Below are 20180 nucleotides of genomic sequence, written 5' to 3'. Positions count from 1 at the left end.
AAGCTGACTGTGTTCAGCTGAGGTCAGTAACAACTTGTCTTTTAGAGTTCTGGTAAGATGGCGACGGAGGCAGACGCATAGGCGAGACCTCTCTCTCCAGTAACCAGACCTCATTTAATTTTAGAAATATAATCTAAGGATTTATGTGGGAGTTTCTGGTGGAGTCGGTAGGATGATAAAACAACTTCAAAGCCAGAGAGAGAAAGGGGAGAATTTCGACTCTTTTGCAAAGTGTCCTAGCATTAGAGATAAACTGGATATGCCCGTGCTTGTGAGTGAAGCCGACGTGGGTTTTTTCTTCTAACCTTTTCTCAAGAGGTTTTTTTTTTCTGTTTTCTTTTTTCAGAGTGGGAAAAGCAAAAGAGCAATGATTTGCAGAGTCATTAAGCTTGTGTAAGACCTCTAATTGCTAATTTACAGCTCTGCAAGTCCTGTGCTTGTTTTAGAGACACTCCTGAGATATTCCTTGGAGATATACTCTAGGAAAATTCTGTTTAAAGTTCTTCCTAGGTGACTTAACTTAATTTTGCTATTCTGCTCTGTTTTTGGACACTTGTTCTCTGAGAAGGGAACAAACAAACTCTGCTCTGTCTGCAGTTATTTGATGCTTTTCGGGAAGAAACAAACTTGGTACCTGAAATGTTAAATTGAAGCCCCAAAGTCTAGAAGGTCAAGCCCTGGGAAAGACTTAACTGATTACCTGTTAGGCTGCTGGAGAAGTGGAAGAACAACTGCCTTGATTAACTTGTAGCACAAAGGCATGCTGGCAGAACAGAAAGGCCTGCTGCTTTAAACAAGGGAGTCACACTCTTGCTGGCAAGACCAAGCCTGCAAGCAGGTTGACTATCTCCTTTTCACCTCATTAGTAACGGAGCCACGAGAGGATAACAACATTATCAACAACAGACGACCAGGCATTATTGGCCCAAGTGAGAAACTAGTGACTTAGGGTTTACAGGGCTACCCAGAACAAATGAAGACAACAGTGAGATGACCAGGCTGAGGACTGGACTCGACCTCTTGGCCCCCAGCATCTTGCCCCGGGCTGGTGGCTGTGCTGTAAAAGCTCACAATACCATCTCACTGTTTGTCAGCCTAGTGAGACCACCTCCCTACTTCTCTCAAAAGCTGTGGCAAACATATTTAGAAGACCAAGCTAGTGTGCTGTGGGCAAGACACCTCCCTATTCAATGGAATATCTACCTTCCTCCCAGCAAGCAATGATTGTTTTATGTCAATACCTGGGGTGAGGTTTGGGTTTTAAGGTACAGCTTAAGAAGTGACGTGGGCATTCGTTGTGTCTTGAGTTTTATAGTTTGGCTTACCCTTTTAATGATTTCAATGGTTTCAACTGCCTTAGAATTGTTTTTATTGTTCTAAGCATTTTTATTGTTGTAAATTTTGCTATTATGTAACTTGGTTTAAATTATCACTGATTCTCAGTGCCTGCACAGAAGGAGTCTTAACCAATTCCAGTCAATTTTGTTCAAGGCACCCCATTATTGGGCTAGGAGATTTTATTTTTAGGTTCTGACTCCTTTGTTCCTCTCCCCTTAGGTACACTGGATTTACGCCACCTCCATCCACACAAAGGAACATTCAATTGGAGTTGTAGTACCAACTCGATCCCAGGTTGAGTGTAAGATAGTCCAATATTTTACTACCTTAAATATAGCTCATAGTAAAGTGGTTTTTAAGGAGAGGGTTCACAGTGCTGCTATCCTATTGAACCTTCATGCAGTCTCCAATAACAACATAGCACCATGGTTTGCAAAGGCCAAGATTAATTTTGAATGTGAAAGTTACCTGACTTTTATTTCTAATCCCTGTCTCAGATCAGCTTTTATTTAACACGATTAAGGATGCAGCAAATGAAAACGGCAGTTTTAGAAGGGCATTTTGATAAGCCGCCTTATGCCTCCAGACTTTGCCCCTGCTGTAGTGGCAAAGTCGAGGACCTGCCTCATGATCTGTTTTATTGCCCTATCTATTCTCAAATCCACCCCAAGTATTTAGATCCACTCTTTGAGAAAAAGTTTATTTGGTCCGATACAGAGAGAATAATTTTTTTGTTTACATAACACAACAAGACAAATCTTTTTGCACTGGCCAGTTTTGCTCTTGAAGCCCAAAGTTATAGAGAACATTTTTGATTTTGCAGAATGTTTAAAAATGTAATATATGTTTAATCCGTTTTAGGCATTAATGTTTTTTCTATGCTTGTTGTAACCATTGGTTGAAACAATAAAAGTTTGCTTGTCTTTTAAATGTAGCGGTTTTAATGTTTTACTGTTTTAAAGAGTTTGTTATTTTAATGTTGCTTTAATGTTTTAATAAAGTTTCATTGTCCTTCCAACCCTGTGATTCTATGTCTTATTGTTTTTATTTGTTGTACACTGCCTTAGTGACATTTGTGGAAACGTGGTATATAAATATTATGAATAAAAATAAAACGTAGAAATTCTGCAACACTGATAGGTCTTGAACTTGTTTATTTTTCCCCTATGGAAGGAAAAGCATCATGGGGTGGCCAAGGGAGTTCAATTGCAAAAACAACCAATGTGCAATGGGTTAAGCAGCCCCTCCTTCAGCTCTTCTGCTGTAATCAAATATGCAGGCTCCCCCCCACACACTGTGTTTCAGTGTGAAGCATTAGGAGACTCATCAGTGCTCTCACATACCATGTGTAGATTGGTGGGGGGGGGGGTGAGAGTGAAACAAGGGAGAAGCAGGACAGAGGGAGCTAAAAGATGACTAGACTTTGGGCTGTCACAAGCTGGAAAAGGATACGCCTCTTCCTCAGGAAGAACAAAAGCATCTGCTCAGGATCAGCATTCTTCTCCACTATCTGCAGTGGGGAGTGAAGCACAAGTCGTAAGGATCAAGTGTATCTTTTCAGGGGCATATTGACTTAGTCTATGTCAGAATAAAGACCCTTTCTTCTTTCCTTGGAACATACCCTATAAATCTTCCATAAATGGCCAAGACAGGTATTTGGTCATATTGACTGCGTATTTGATCAGTACCATGCAAGGCCCCTGTGGTGTATATCTATTGCTTTGTTTACATGGTACAGGGCTGGCCCTACCATTAGGCAGAGTGAGGCAACTGTCTCAGGTAGCAAATGCTAGGGGGCAGTGGTGGCAGCCCCCCAGCTGTTCCTCCTGAGTATTCCCCACTCTTGGAGGACAGAGCTGTGTACGCTGCCAGGCCTCTCCTGGGCAACTAGCCTGATGCCTCAAGTGCGGTGGAGGACATTATCTTGTTGCCAGTGTTGGAAGTAAGATCCAACTACCAGTCCAGCTGCATTCTGTATGTGGAATAGGGAGGGTATGCCATCTTGTCCTTCACCTCGGGCAGCAAAATGCCTTGGGCCAGCACTGACATGGTGGTAACGTGCATCTGCCTTGTATCATCCATACCAATAACATACAAGACAAACAGGCAAAGTAATCCTACAAGGAACACTCTTGGGTCCCATTTTGTCTTAAATATTTCTCTTTGGGCTGGTTCAAAGGTGAGCAGACTATTCTATAGTTAGAGGTCTCATTGAATCAAGCGCAAGACAACAGTGACTTTGGCAGGAGTGCTACCCACTTGCCTTTACTCCTGTCACCCTCATTCTTTTTTTACCTCAGCAACCTAGCTGCTCTAAGCACTGACCCAGTGGACAGAAACTGAGCAGCTCCTGCCTTCAGCCATTCTTTGCAGAGTTCCTGTCCAGGATCTTAGAGAGAAAGAGACCCACCCACGCTACAAAGGTCACAAGACAGGGTTTGAAAGCCCATGTTTTATATTGCATTAGCCGTGATCCACCACCAGTAGCATAATATTCTATTCCCATTTTATTTATTTGTATACCGGTTGATATCCTAAGGTCAATAAGCAGTTTACATAAAAATACATAAAATACAATATAAAAACATATGTAACACAGTATAAAATAATAAATACATTAACAATGTTACTAGAACAGACCAGTGCAGGGAATGCCTGAGTAAACAAATCAAGGACACAGATTCATCTTCAAGAGGCATCTAAAGCTTGGCACAGTTTCCACCCGTGGCAGAGCATTCTAGAGGGTGGGTGCCACTACCAAGAAGGCCCATTTATGTGCTTTCTTGGTGGTGGAATCTGATGACACACTGTTGGTTGTGGGATCTAAATAATGGATCTACAGGACAGTTTTGCTGCAAAGGGATAGCCATACTTCCATTCACAGCTTTGTTTTTGATTTTTATAAATGGAACTGGATGACATAGCCAGCAAGGAGATATTTTTAAAAAAATCAAGATGGAAGGGCAGTGCTCTTTAAATTAAATTAAAACAAACAAATTAATGCTAAGTAGCTGTTCCAGCCCTGTGGTAGTACACTGCAGAAGTATATGCATACTAAGGGCATTTTAGAAAGTGAAATAAAAATGGCAAAGTTGAAGTTAACAAAATGGCATGAGCATGGAGGGGTGACACCAATGATGTCACAGGCGCTATCCAACTTTTGTTCCATCCCATGGCCATTAGCTTGTGGGGTGCTGCAAGGTTCCATCCTGTCCTCCATGTTTTTAAACATCTACATGAAACCACTGGGGGAAGTAATCAGGAGGTTTGGGCTGAAGAGTCATCAGTATGTGGATGATACTCAGCTCTACCTCTCGTTTCCATGTGCACATCCCAGGGAGGCTGTGGAACTCTTGAACCAGTGTCTGGAGGCTGCTTGGGGATGGATGAGGGTGAACAAGCTTAGACTTAATCTAGCAAAGACCGAGGTACTGTGGGTTGGGAAACCAACTACTCCGCATGGAGGTTTACAGCTTGTCTCAGATGGGGTTGCATTTCCCCTAAAAGACCAAGTGCATAGTTTGAGAGTTCTCCTGAACTCTGCGCTAATTGGGGAACTCAGGTAGCTGTAATATCCAAGAGTGCATTTTATAGGCTTAGGCTGGTCCAAGGCTGTGGCCCTATCTGGAGAGGACGGACCTTGCCTTGGTTATACATGCACTAGTGATGTCTAGGCTGGAATACTGTAATGCGCTGTACATGTGGATGCCTTTGAGGATGCTCCAGAAACTTCAGCTGATGCAGAATGTGGCCACCTGAGTCTTGGTGGGGGCAAGATGGTCAGCTCATATAACACCTATATTGTAGCAGCTACACTGGCTACCAGTGTGTTTCTGAGCCGAATTTAAAATGCTGGTTTTGCTGGGGCTAAACAATGCAGCAGTTATGATTTGTTGTTGGGTTAATTGCTGGGTTGTTTAGCCCTTGAACAACCCAGCTGTCTGGGTTCAGATGTCATGGTCACCAGGAGCTGATCATGGGTTGCTGAACCGATCATGACTTGTGGAGTAAAGCAGAACAGGTGGGGACACTGGAGGCAGCGTACCCACCTGACAACCCAGCGGTTTCTAAAGTGATGGGTTATCATTATGTGTGAACAGCTGCAGTATGAGATGTGGGGTCCCTCTGGAAACACACTCACTGTAGACTAAAAAACTCTCTTCGTGGATGAGGCCAGGGAAACCCTGTGAGTTTGCAGCAGCAGAAGCCACCTGTGCACAGGGCTCACTGGCTGCAGTCTATCACATCACAAATCCACCTACTGGACTGATTTAAATCTAGGAAATTTAATTCAGCCATTTAAATTATGATTTAAATCACCAAGAAAAAAAGACTAAATTAGATAATTAATTTAAATCAGCCTTCCCATTGGTGCTTCATATATGAGTCCCAGGGCATGGTCTGAGGGCATATGATGCAGCCATCTTGCTGGCCAGGCCAGTCTGAGCCTGGTCAGGACCTGAATGACAGCCCACCTGGGAACACTGGTGTATGCTGCCTTGAGCGCTATGATGGGAAAAAGGCAGGAAAAATGTACTAAATAAATGAATAAATATCCTAACTTATTATGCATCCCAATTGGTCCATCTAAGCATTAAAAAAATGTTCATTTACAAAATGCAGCATTTAATTTTACACTATCTAGGAGGATTTCCAGCACTGCTGTTTTCTATTTCACTTCCTTCGCCCCTAAATTGCATAATTCTCTCCTATATTGCATAATTACCCTGTTTTACCCCAACCCTATCCCATCTCCCACCCTGACACACAAATTAGCGGACAGTTTAGCTCATTGCAGCCATGCATCTGTTCACACAACAAGAGAACCAGAAGCAAGAACTGGGTAGTGACTTGGTAAAGCAGCTTATTGTCATAAAATGAAAATGAAATGTTGTTTGTTTATTCTAGGTAGCACTGCATCCAACTATCAATTCAAACAGATTATAGAAGGGTCTATAATGCTTCATAAAGGGCTTGACTGCTGGCACTTCTAATTAGCTTAGTTTTATTGTCAGCTGGACCAAGGCTACAATCCTGTGCACAATTACTTGTAAGTCCGACTGAAGTCAGTGTAATTTACTGCTGAGCAAAGGTGCATAGTTGTACCCTGTAAACCACCTGAAATGAAATTCACCGTGGTTTTAAATCACAGCTGTAATAATCTGTTAGGACCACGGAGAAGGAATTTTGTTTGTCCACGTCATCTTAAGACTGTGACTATGCAGGCATAATTTCCATATCCAGTCAGCCTGTTTTTCCCTCTTATTCCCCCTCCCCAACCTGCTTTTTGTAACATCTTGCCTAATGAAGAGATGTGAAGATCTTGAACGCTTCCACATTTTTGTGACCTTTTAAGTAGACCAATATGGATTTTGGACATTTCGTCTGAGTTGCTGTTACTCTATTGGGGGTTGGACTCGATGGTCTTAGAGGCCCCCTCCAACCCTACTATTCTATGAATGCAGGAGCCTCGTTGGGAGAGAGGGAGGGGTTATCTCCTATCGGGTCTCTCCTGAGAAGTGCAAGGGTTTCCCTTTGTCCAAACCTGGGAGTGCAGGAGTGGTTCCCCAATATTTCTTCTTGTGTGCCTGGGGAGCTGCTCGATCTCCACTTACCCTTTTGCCATTCACATAGAAAATCAGCTCATCTGAAGCCCTTCCTGCTCGTTCTCTCGCCTCGGCTACTGGAAAAGACATTGCAGCCAGGACCTAAGCAGGTACGAACTTCGGCGAGAGCTCACCAGCGAGTCGTAAGGAAGAGGCGGGACCGACCATGAAAGTCAACATAAAAAGCCACAGAAATGTGAGGCGTGGCTTTGATACTTCAATCTAGCCTCCTCCTTCTGCCGGAGGAGGGGTGGGTGAGATGCCATGTTCTCGGGGAGGAAAAAAACCCCAAACCCCTGGAGCTTCTCCTCCCCCCCCCCCATGGGCAGCACTGACTTTTTGTAGCAATGCAAAGGCATTCTCGATTTTCGGCATGCCCCCTTGCTTATTTAACCTGGTCCAGAATGTTTAATTTCTAAAAAGAGATTGAGCCAGAGGCAGATTCGCAGAAATAGCTCGTCTGCCCTTAATGCCCTTCTTCCTAGCTTCAGATGTGTATCTGCTTATATAGTAGTGAGGGAAATGTATTAAAATGCCTACCTCGAGATACCCTCTTGTTTATTATTTCCATGCCCCAAGAATATTTTAATGCTCTCTTGCAATAAAAACAAAACAAATCCAAGTTAGGACCCGAGCTAGCACCTAAAAAGCCTGGTACTCTGTCAAGGATCAGACACTCCTCAGAGCTGCTACCAATTTCAGAAAAGGGATAATTGCTCTAATTTTTCTTCTCTCTAGCTCTCCATCTGCAGATATTTTTAGGTCAAGTTTACTTACTCAGCACATTCATCCTGGACTGAGCAATGAAATAGGATTCAGCACCATGTAGGCAATAGGTTCAAAACATAAAATTAAACACATGTCTTAAGTTTACACCTTACTTCACCACAGTTTAAACAAAAGAGAAGTTTTGCCTAAATCTTTTATTGTTTTGCCAACTTATGCCCATCCACTGGTCTTTGCAGCATATGTCCATTCTCCTGGCCAAGAGAGTCATACCATAGATGTAAGAATGCATGTGTGTGATTGTGTCCAGAGCGCCTATTGGGTGGCCGCCCCGGGAAGGAGAACCAAAAACACATGGAGACAGTATTGGGTTATAAACTGACCACAACTTTATTGGTTACAGCAGAGTTTGACAGGCTATGGGGCTGGATCCCCTCATTGGCCAGCCCACCTGCTAACTGAGTCACATCCCAGTCTGAGTGCTGGGTGGCCCCAGGAGGAGGGGTTTTAGGCCTGAGCATGGGGTTGACCATGCCACCCCGCTGTTCACGTGTTTCCCGCTGCTCCCCTGAGAGTGGTCCTTGTATGCCTGCCCCAAGCTGGGCTGGAGCCCCGGGGAACCCCTGCCCCATTCTGCTGGGGGGTGGGGGGTGCACCCCATCTCCCCTTGACTTGGATCCAGCCCAATGCCATCCACCCCAAAGTTGTGATGATGATACTTAGTAAGTAAACTTTCAACCATGTTATATTGCTATACGGAAGGCGAAAACCCTGAGAAGTGGGTGAATTGGTCCACAGGCAAAATTCCTTGCCAGCCCCATCAACCGGCAGCTGATTGCCATCTACAATAATAAACAACCTTACTTAAGGGAAGGGTGGGTTGGACAAATTCCAAACTGCAGATGGTGGGAAGGAGGCCCAGGCCCTGCCCTCCTAAAATAGAAGTGAACTGGAGGGAAGACTCCCCCCTCCAGCCCACTCCTACAGCCCCCCCAACCCACCCAGCGCTGCTGACTGGGCAGCCCACGTGCAGCCCAAGCAACGCAGCTGCGACCTGGGCCCTGCCCCCAGAGCAGCTGGCGTGGAGCCTCCAAGCTGTGCCAGATCCTCCTCCTCCTGCTGTGGTGCCCACGCCGCACAAACTGGGACCGCAGTAAGTCAGGGACTCGGCTTGCATCTGGAGCACCTATTGGGTGGTTCTCCCAGGAAGGAGAACCAATAACACAGAGAGATAGTATTGGGTTGTAGCTCCCTTAGCGTGCATTTACTGTGTGGTGCCATTTTCATTGTAGCAAAAAGCTGGCTGGGGGATAGGATTACACTTTGGGCTTTCTCAATTAAAGCTGCTTTTCACAGGGATTACTGGGCCTCTCATTTGGTGATCATGATGAGATAACCTTTCTCCAGCTAGCACATCTGTCCCTGAAAAGATCACATTTTCCCTACTGCGATTGTAGTCATAAGTATCACGTAGACTGTGATTGTGGTGGTGTCATCATGGGAACCAACTGGATGGTGCCTGTAAACCAGTATGGTTTATTTTATTTATTTTAGAGCATTTATATACCACTTTCTATTTTAAAAATCCCAAAGCAGTTTACAACAAATTATAAAACAATACATCATTATAAAAGCACAGCAACGTTTAGAGAAGTTAATGGTTGGGAAGAGCCAGGGTAAACAAGTAAGTTTCTAATAATTGTCAAAAGCACATGATTGTCAGTTCCTGATGTATCACAGAGAGGAGGGTGCCGCCCCAGAGAAAGTCCATTGCCATGTTGCCATCCCATCTCTCTTTAGGATGTGACACAGACAACAAGGTCTCCCCTGAACATTGTAGTGGTCTAATGGGTCTATATAGGAGATTATCTTTCAGGCAACCTGGTCTTAGTTGCTTAGGGCTTTATATGTCAATAATGATAATACCTTGAACCTGGCTCAGTAGGAAATTGGCAGCCAGTGTAGCTCTTTCAGCACAGGTATTATGTGCACGTGACAAGGCATTCTGTTCAAGAGCCTTGCTGCAGCATTTTGCACTAGCTGCATCTTCCAAACCAGCCTCAAGGGCAGCCCCACATAAAGAGCATTACAGTAATCCAGTCTCAAGGTTACCAATTCATAGATCACAGTGGTTAAGCTATCCCTGTCCAGGGATGGACACAGTTGACATACCAGCCGAAGTTGATAAAAGGCCCTCTGTTCCTCAGAAGTCACTTGGGCTTCTAATGAGAATGATGAATCTAAGAGCACCCCCAAACTGTGTACCCGTTCTTTCAGGGGGAGTGCAACCCCATCCAGAACAGGTAAACTCCCTAATTCTCAGACCCGGGAACCACCTATCCACAGGGCACTGCATTTCTTCCTCCTTCTGCCCATGTCATTTTGAGAAGTGTAAGACTCTACCATTGTAGTTACTCCCCCCGCCCTTTTTGTCCTTCTTCCTTCAGAGTACACATTCACCTCAATGTTAGAAAACAGCAACCCAAGGCTATCCATCGCCACCTTCTTTTATGTGGGGAGGAACAGGAATACAGTGCCACTGGCGCTGGATCAGCATTGCCTATACATATGTGAGCACAGCCTTTGTTTGGGCTGTTAGTATGACTGTTTTTCCCAAGAAAAATGGAAAACCTCTACTTGGTATTCCTCTGAAATCTTTATTATTCACTTACAAAAGGTGTGGATAAGCTTCCATCTTACATACAAGGTATAACTTTTAAGTCAACTCTGTTTTAATGTAGAAAATCCTATGCAGTCTTTGAAAATTTAAACTTGCTGATAGAGGTTCATAACAAAAAAGTTTCATCTGTGTAGGCTTAGTCTTGCTCACCTCTTTCATTTTTGATCATGGAAGAGTGCAGAACAACAATCTAATTCAAAAGAAAATGAGGTCACTGGAATACAGTAAGGAAGAACTTAAAAAATGTGTTTAAAAAGCAGACTTACAGAGGTAGTTGCTTTTCTGTGTATCCTCTTCAGATTAATCTTGATTTACTTTTAAAACTTTGCTTATTTTTTACTTTGAAGACTGGAGAATTAAGAAACCCTTTATCTGTGGACTCATCTCCTCTCCTCAATTTGCTGCAAAACAAAAAGGATGAAATTACCAATGACATTGAGGGAGCAATCCTATGGCCGCTCGACAGCAGCTAGACGGCCATAAGATATTTGGTTTTCTGGGAAGCGACCTCCCTCCACTTCTGCGCTGCCTCAGGGGCAGTGCAGAACAGCCCCATCCTCCAAGCTTGCAAGAGGAGCACGAAGCGGCCTAAAAGGGGCGTGGCTGGGGGCGTTCTGGGGCAGGGAGGGCGGAAATGCCAGTACGACACATCCAATGTGTCATACAGCAGTCTCTTCCCCCGCTCAGCCCTCCTGAGGCTAGACAGCTGCAATCAGCTGTCTAGCCGAAAATGCAGGGCAGAAGAAGCGTGACGGGAACCATCCCCTCCGTGCTTCTTCTGCCTTGCATTGGATAGGCAGTCGCCTCCGAGTTTGGAGGCGGCTGCCTATCTGGATAGGATTGTGCACTAAGGGCTGTATCCAACAGTGCCATTCCACTAGCACAAATGACATTGTGCTAGCAGCACAGCAAGTTTTTCCACTAACAGTACTTTGCATTTAGGCCTAAGATTAGAATTGATGAGCTTCTATACAATGTAACTTGTACTGGTAAATCTCAACATTCACAACATTTCTAACATTTATTATTAAAGCTGCTCAGAGTGTTTGTTCTTGAAATTCCAAGACTTATTCATGCCATCAAAACATGTTATAATCCATTTAATAAAGGGTACTTCCAAACAAAGGGCTACTAGTGCTACCAATAAAAAAGCATTGTGCAGCCATTCTGCCTTTCCCTTCTTATTTTATGTGGTAAGAAAAAAGATGGAAGAAGCGGTAGGAAAAAAAATGGAAGATGACTATGACTGAACCCCTGTAAAATTCCATGAATGAGGGAGGGCAACTGCACAATATAAGCCTTGTCTGGAAGCACCCGCACTGTCTGGAGAATTGTCTAACAGGAGTTGTGGGGGAGAACCAAAGAATCCTTGAAATCACAAGCCTCAGGGATGGGAAGTTCTTGTTCTTATTTTTATTCAACTGTTGTTAAGAACATAAGAAGACTTCTGCTAGATAAAACCAAAGGCATATTTAGTCCAGCATCCTGTTTCCTACAGTAGCTAACCAAAAAATTGGAGATGCCAGGGACTGAGCTTGGGACCTTTTGCATTCAAGGCATGTGCTCTACCATTGACCTGTGTTACCTACCCTGAGCTCTTTAAGGATGAAAGGCTGTAAATACTTGGGCTGACAAATCATTTTTAGGTGATTAAGGATCTAGCTTTTAACTGAATAATCAATCAATTGGTTAAATTTGTATATTGATAAATCCTCATACTAATAATTGTTTCAAGACATCTTTACTCCCCCCCCCCCATCAGCTTTAAGAGCTGGATCATGGCTTTTCACATCACATGTGCACTTGGTGCAAGTGTCTATGCTATGGAACCAAATGGGACAAGGTTCCAGCATTTCAGGTTTCAACATTCATTCATACTTTTTTCTACACAGAAATACTTTTTATGAAAGAACAGTGCAACACATGAAACAGCTTTAAGAGCTGCATAGAACAATGAGAGACACAGTGCTGGTAAAAAGCATCATTAAGAATTCCACAGAAGAAAGGAGAACTTTCAGCAGTCCCCTTCCTACTTTTTGCTAACCATCTTTCCCCATTTTTCAGTGCCTAAAGCGCCATCAATATGTTGGAAAATTATGCAGCTTCTGCCCAAGGCAAGGACTTTCGCTGTGATAGGCTACATAAATACTTTGCTGTGATAGGCCACGTAAATATTTACGTAGCCTATCATGGCAAAAGGCAGCCATGCAAATGGCAGCCGCTACAACGGCCGCCATTTGTGGCTGCAGTGGCCCGGCAGCGGCCAGAAGATGAGCCGGAGCCGCCACAAACGCTGGAGCCGCCGCCGCATCCACAGCCAGGTAGGCTCCATCCCGGGGGGATTCCGCGGGGTGGCAGGGGAGATTGCTCCGTTCCGCCACGGACTCTGGGGGGGCAGATTCTAAAGAATCCAGCCTCACTGGAGTCGGTGGTGGAATTCTCCAACATCCCTAGAAGAAAGCCAGCAGCAAATCAGTGGGTCTCTGGAGGGATTCAAGTATCTCTCATTTTCTCTGCAAAGCAGTGTGCTGGGGTGGCGGCTTCGTTGCTATCAGCTGTTTACATGGGGAGTCGCCATCTTTTTCTTCTTCCTCCCAAGAAAATTATCCTCCCAGCCCAGGTCAATAGGCAGACACATGTGCTAGGGAGGGGGGAGAGCAATTGTGATTTTCCTGTTCTTCTCAATGGCTTCTTCCCCCCATTGCACATTTATACACAGCCATTAAAGCAGATTTACATTTAAATAGTGGTGTATCTCGGGGTTTTTTTTTAAGCCAGATAAAGATCAAATAGAGCTGGATGTACCCTGGAGGTTGACAGAGTCATGTAAATGACCAACAAACTTTCATAAGTGACCAGTCACAAGCCCACAATAAATGCCTCGTGGAAAGACAGCCTTTTTCTCTGATGTGGCAATTTCACTTTTTCATGCAGAGGTTATTTAATACAAATGCTCTAGTTCATGAAATTAAATAATATAGTCACTATACCCTTGAATAGCTCAGATTTACCCAAGAAACCCCTCAAATAATCTATTTACATTTAAGGATATCACTGAGAGTGTGTGATTCCACTTCCAGAAAGCTGTAATAATGTTTGTTGGATTGTGGTTTTTCACCTCACACAACAGCCTATTGCCCCTCTGTAGGAGATCTGCATGTAGATCACTATCGTGGGGTGGATGTGAGTGGGTATATCCACACTAGAATATATGCCAGTTTTATACCTAAGAACATAAGAAGAGCCATGATGGATCAGTCCAAAGGCCTATCTAGTCCAGAATTCTGTTCTCGCAGTGGTCAAACAGGTGCCTATGGGAAGCCCACAAGCAAGACATGAGCACAATTTAGCACCCTCCTGCTGCTCTTGTTCCCCATTAATTGATATCAAAAGGCATACTGCCTCTGATACTAAAGGCAATATATATCTATAAAGACTAGTAGCCATTGATAGCCTTGTTGTTGTTCAGTTGTTAAGTCGTGTCCAACTCTTCGTAACCCCATGGACCATAGCACGCCAGGCCTTCCTGTCCTCGACTCTCTCCCGGAGTGTGCTCAAGTTCATATTCATTGCATCGGTGATGCTATCTAGCCATCTCATCCTCTGCCGTCCCCTTCTCCTTTTGCCTTCAATCTTTCCCAGCATCAGGGTCTTTTCCAGTGAGTTTGTAGTCCAGCTTATAGTCCAGCTCTCACAGCCATACGTTGCTACTGGGAAAACCATAGCTTTGATTATACGAATCTTTGTCGGCAAGGTGATATCTCTGCTTCTTACTATGCTGTCTAGGTTTGCCATAGCTTTCCTCCCAAGGAGCAAGCGTCTTTTAATGTCATGGCTACAGTCACCGTCTGCGGTGATCTTGTAGCCCAAGAAAATAAAATCTGTCACTGCTTCCATTTCTTCCCCTTCTATATGCCAGGAAGTGATGGGGTCAGATGCCATGATCTTAGTTTTTTTAATGTTGAGTTTCAAACCAGCTTTTGTACTCTCCACTTTCACCCTCAACAAGAGGCTCTTTAGATCCTCTTCGCTTTCTGCCATTAGGGTGGCATCATCTGCGTATCTGAGGTTGTTGATAATTCTCCCGGCAATCTTAATTCTGACCTGTGATTCATCCAACCTGGCGTTTCTTATGATGTACTCTGCATATAAATTAAATAAGCAGGGCGATAATATGCAGCCTTGTCATACTCCTTTCCCGATTTTGAACCAATCGGTTGTTCCATGTCCGGTTCTTACTGTTGCTTCTTGACCCTCGTACAGGTTTCTCAGGAGACAGGTAAGGTGGTCTGGTACTCCCATCTCTCTAAGAATTTTCCACAATTTGTTGTGATCCACACAATCAAAGGCTTTAGCGTAGTCAATGAAGCAGAAATAGATGTTTTTCTGGAATTCTCTTCCTTTCTCCATGATCCAGCGAATGTTGGCGATTTGATCTCTAGTTCCTCTGCCTCTTCGAAACCCAGCTTGTACTTCCGGTAGTTCTCGGTTCACATACTGCTGAAGCCTAGCTTGTAGGATTTTGAGCATAACCTTGCTGGCATGTGAAATGAGCGCAATTGTACGGTGGTTTGAACACTCTTTGGCATTGCCCTTCTTTGGAATTGGAATGTAAACTGACCTTTTCCAGTCTTGTGGCCACTCTTGAGAGTTCCAAGTTCATTGGCATATTGAGTGCAGCACTTTAACAGCATCATCTTTTAAGGATATGATAAGGGATATGATTTATGTCATATCTGAATGGTTTAGTGGCTTTCCCTACGTTCTTCAATTTAAGCCGAAATTTTGCAATAAGAAGCTCATGATCTGAGCCACAGTCAGCTCCAGGTCTTGTTTTTACTGACTGCATAGAGCTTCTCCATCTTTGGCTGCAATGTACATAATCAATCTGATTTCGATATTGACCATCTGGTGATGTCCATGTGTAGAGTCGCCTCTTGTGCTGTTGGAAAAGAGTGTTTGCTATGATCAGTGTGTTCTCTTGGCAAAACTCTATTAGCCTTTGTCCTGTTTCATTTTGTACACCAAGGCCATGCTTGCCCGTTATCCCGGTGATTTCTTGACTTCCTACTTTAGCATTCCAGTCCCCTAGTTCCTCAAGGTGTAGGTCTTCATAGAACCGATCAACCTCAGCTTCTTCAGCCTCAGTGGTTGGGGCATAGACTTGAATTACTGTGATGTTGAATGGTTTGCCTTGGATTCATACGGAGATCATTCTACCATTTTTGAGATTGTACCCCAGTACTGCTTTTCCCACCCTTTTGTTGACTATGAGTGCTACTCCATTTTTTCTAAGGGATTCTTGCCCACAGTAATAGATATGATGGTCACCTGAATTAAATTCACCCATGCTTGTCCATTTTAGTTCACTGATTCCCAAGATGTCGATGTTCAATCTTGCCATCTCATGTTTGACCACCTCCAGCTTACCTTGATTCATTGATCTTACATTCCAGGTTCCTAAACAATATTGTTCTTTACAGCATCGGACTTTCTTTTCACTACCAGACACATCCACAGCTGAGTGTCCTTTCAGCTTTGGCCCAGCCGCTTCACTCTTCCTGGCGCTACTTGGAAATTCCCTTTACTCTTCCCCAGTAGTATATTGGACACCTTCCGACCTGAGGGGCTCATCTTCCGGTGTCATATCTTTTAGCCTTGTGATACGTTCCATGGGGTTTTCTTGGCAAGAATACTGGAGTGGGTTGCCATTTCCTTCTCCAATGGACCTCATTTTGTCAGAACTCTCCACTATGACCTGTCCGTCTTGGGTGGCCCTGCATGGCATAGCTTATGGCTTCACTGAGTTACGTAAGCCCCTTCGCCACAACAAGGCAGTGATCCATGAAGGGGCCTTATCCTCTTTATAAACTTGGCTTCCCCAAAAGAATCATAACTCTCTTTTAGAAATTCCTTGCCACACTTGCAAAAACTACAGCTCCCTAGCTTTTCCAAGGAGATAAAATTGCTATTCAACTAATTTAAGTATGGGGTATAGCTCTGCCAGTATGTACGTGCATGCTTATTTAAAGATGTTACAAATGCAAAAATCAAATGTATATTTGGGGAAATATTGGAATCAGCATTCATGGAATCAGCAGACTATGGAAATTTTTTCAATAAACACAAACATTTTATTCTATGGACTTCTAAAAACCATTTCTGGAATTCTGTTTTTAATCACTGCATATGCATTTCAGTATAAGTATGTACTTGATAAATAACTATTTCAAAATATGATGTAAAACATCCTTAGCAATGACTTTCAATATAACAAAACTAGGAGAAAAATATCTTCAAATCTATTTATTAAATACTAACCTCTTGATATTGGGTTCTTTGTAGCAAACTGTTGCTCGCCTGCGTCTAATAGGTGGCATGGAATTTTGTTCTAAATCTTTCTTGGGTTTTTGAAGGGAACGCACACAGATATTTGTCAGTTCTTGGAGAGGTTTACTCCCTGTGAATACAACTTCACTTGAATTACTTAACGCAAATAATTTCTGAGGCATTAATTAATTATAGTTTTCTGGAGACACACTGTAGCAAAGTGAACAGAGTGCCAAACTTAAACTGGAGAAAGCTGGGTTCAAATCTTGCTCAATCATAACACTTGGTGACGTTGAGATAGTCACCATCTCTTAGCCCAAATTATCTCACAGGGTTGTTGTGAGGATAAAATTGGGTAGACAACCTTGTTTGCTCTTTGGAGAATAGGATGAAAATGTAATTAATTAACTTTTATCTTTAAAAGGCCTTGGTTGCGTGCAAATATATAGTCAGGGCCAGAAATATTGGAACAAGGATAACTGTTTTGGCAGTTGACCTCTGTACACCACCACATTGAAGTTGAAAGGAAACACACCCAGATGGGAGTGAAGTCAGGACTTCCAGCTGTAATTCAAGGGGTCTGACAAGTGGGGCACTAACCATTCAGGAAGTGCAGCCAGTGGCATACACACACCTCCATCGTTGGTGGCTCATAAGTAATGGAACAAATGGCTGGCAAGCAGCTGCATGGCCAGGTGTGGCCTGTTTACTGGGTACCCCATGACCAATCAAGCAGATAAAAGGCCTGGAGGTGGTTCTGAGTGTTACATTTGCATTTGGTAGCTGTTCACTGGAACTCCCAAAATGAGGCCCAAAGAGGTGTCCATGCGTGTGAAGGAGGCCATCATTAGGCTGAGGAAACAAAATAAACCCATCAGAGAGATCGCAAAAACAGTGGGAGTGGCCAACACAACAGTTTGGAACATCCTGAAAAAGAAGGAATTAACTGGCAAGCTCAGCAACAAGGCACGGAACACAACTAAAGTGGATGACCACAGAATTCTGCTGATGACCTGATTGCTGATAAAAGCAGCAGGATGAAGAGGAACCCTTTCACAACATCTAGCCAGGTCAAGAACGCTCTTGAGGAGGTAGGCATGTCATTGTCAGCATCTACAGTCAAGAGACCGCTTTATGAATGTATATACAGAGGCTTCACAACAAGGTGCAAACCACTGGTAACGCTCAAGAACAGACAGGCCAGATTAGTCTTTGCCAGCAAACACCTAAAAAAGCCTGCCCAGTTCTGGAATAAGTTTCTTTGGATTGATGAAACCAAGATTAACTTGTACCAGAATGATGGGAAGAGAAAAGTATGGAGAAGGAAAGGAACAGCTCATGATCCAAAGCATACCACATCATCTGTCAAACATGGTGGAGGCAGTGTTATGGCATGGGCATGTATGGCTGCCAATGGAACCGGGTCACTGGTGTTTATTGATGACCCGACTGCTGATAAAAGCAGCAGGATGAATTCTGAAGTGTATAGGGCTATACTTTCTGCTCAGATTCAGCCGAATGCTGCCAAACTGATAGGACGCCGCTTCATATTGCAGATGGATAATGACCCAAAACATACAGCAAAAGCTACCCAAGAGTTTCTCAAGGCAAAGAAGTGGGATGTTCTGCAATGGCCAAGTCAGTCACCTGATCTCAACCCAATAGAGCATGCTTTTCACTTACTGAAGACAAGACTGAAGGCAGAAAGATCCACAAACAAGCAGCAGCTGAAGGCAGCTGCAGTAAAGGCCTGACAAAGCATCTCGAGGGAGGAAACTCAGCATTTGGTCATGTCCATGGGTTCCAGACGTCAGGCAGTCGTTGACTGCAAAGGATTTTCATCCAGGTATTAAAGGCAATCCTTAAGTTTGAAATGATGTTGGTTTGTTCCATTACTTATGAGCCACCAACGATGGGGTGTGTGTGTGTATGCCACTGGCTGTCCTTCCTGAATGGTTAGTGTCCCACTTTTGTCAAACCCCTTGCATTACAGCTGGAAGTCCTGACTTCGCTCCCATCTGGGTGTTTCCTTTCAACTTCAGTGTGGTGGTGTACAGAGGCCAACTGCCAAAACAGTTATCCTTGTTCCAATATTTCTGGCCCTGACTGTACTTCAATTCAGTTTAACCACATCAGTTAATTAAAAGGCAGGTGATGAATCTACTAAAGATCTATAATTGGTTGACAGCCCTACCACATTGATATCTATATCTATATCATAATCCATTCACTAGTTAGCTACCATATTTGAACTGGACTTTGTGATTAAAAAGTAGATGCTGTAATATTTCAAGTTTGAGCTGCTAAAGTGAAGATAAATTCCAAATATTATCATCCAGTCATGTCAGAGATATGATTGGTAGCATAGAAGCACCATGTGTGATTACACTGAGGGCCAATTCAAACTTTATATTGAGTGTAAAAGGGAGATGCACATCTGCAAACATGGAGTGACATGTGCTAGGGAGATGCAGCCAGTCAAGGCTTTTTTAGCACATGCCGTTCAGTATGTACCAGTGTATGCCACCTTAACACTTTACAATATTCACCATGGAAACACTGCTACTACATGTGGCAGATACACAGTTTCAAATTCCAGCAGGGTAGCCATCTTAAGTCTTTTAGAGCAAATACAAAAAAAAAAAAAAAGTTTTGTGACACTTTAAAGACTAACAGATTTAATGTTGTGTGAGATTTCACAGACCACAGCTCATTTCATCAGATATATGACAGGATCTTCTGACTGGGTGGAAGATGCTCAACCTGTTCTGGATGGGGTTGCACGCCCCTTGAAGGAGCAGGTTCATAGCTTGAGGTTTCTCTTGGAGCCATCACTGTCACTTGAGGCTCAGGTGGCCTCATTGGCACGGAGTGCCTTCTACCAGCTTTGGCTGGTGGCCCAGCTAGGCCCCTGTCTGGACAGGGATAACCTGGCTTCAGTTGTCTATGCTCTGGTAACCTCCAAGTTAGATTACTGCAATGTGCTCTACGTGGGGTTGCCCTTGAGGACTGTTCAGAAGCTGCAGCTTGTCCAAAATGCAGCAGCCAGATTAATAATTGGGACTAGAATATCTGAGTATATAACACCAATTCTGGCCCACTTGCAGTGGTTGCCTCTATGTTTCCAAGCCCGATTCAAGGTGCTGTTTTTAACCTATAAAGCCTTACATCGCTCAGGACTATAATACCTGATGGAACGCCTCTCCTGAGCTGAACCCACCCAGACACTGCGATGGGGCCTTCCTTGGAGTGCCACCTCCAGGGGAGGCTTGGAAGGTAGCAACAAGGGAGACAGACTTTTCAGTGGTGGCTCCCTGATTGTGGAATGATCTCCCCACTGAGTTGGCCTGGTGCCAACAGTCTCATCTTTCTGGCACCAAGTTAAGACTGCCCCCTACTGCCTGGCATTTAATGACATATAATGGGACACGTATGCCAGCTGTCTGAACAGGTCTAGTATTTTATAAAATTGTTTTTAGCTGTTTAAATTTTGTATATTT

The 20180-nt window shown here is 43.7% G+C and overlaps 2 protein-coding genes across 2 annotated transcripts in view; both read right to left on the bottom strand.

The window, feature by feature from the left end:
* The window catches only part of LOC146358672 (aldehyde oxidase 1-like), a 118798-nt gene extending 111700 nt beyond the window's left edge, over positions 1-7098 (bottom strand). Inside the window, exons 1-2 of the mRNA XM_084817116.1 lie at positions 6954-7098; positions 2791-2848 (exon numbers count right to left, since the gene is read on the bottom strand). Coding sequence (XP_084673242.1) covers positions 2791-2848; positions 6954-7034 — 139 coding nt within the window. The 5' untranslated portion in view covers positions 7035-7098. The remainder of the gene's footprint in view (positions 1-2790; positions 2849-6953) is intronic.
* A 3211-nt stretch (positions 7099-10309) lies between these two features.
* SGO2 (shugoshin 2) overlaps positions 10310-20180 on the bottom strand; it is a 28871-nt gene continuing 19000 nt past the window's right edge. Inside the window, exons 8-10 of the mRNA XM_084817105.1 lie at positions 16672-16810; positions 10617-10751; positions 10310-10540 (exon numbers count right to left, since the gene is read on the bottom strand). Of these exons, the coding sequence (XP_084673231.1) occupies positions 10646-10751; positions 16672-16810 (245 nt within the window). The 3' untranslated portion in view covers positions 10310-10540; positions 10617-10645. The remainder of the gene's footprint in view (positions 10541-10616; positions 10752-16671; positions 16811-20180) is intronic.

Source organism: Heloderma suspectum, chromosome 1 (assembly GCF_057233095.1).
Source record: "Heloderma suspectum isolate Gila_16-S chromosome 1, 16-S_ref, whole genome shotgun sequence".
NCBI lineage: Eukaryota > Metazoa > Chordata > Lepidosauria > Squamata > Helodermatidae > Heloderma > Heloderma suspectum.
The sequence above is the reverse complement of the archived record's forward strand: the minus strand, read 5'-3'. Positions and strand labels throughout refer to the sequence as shown.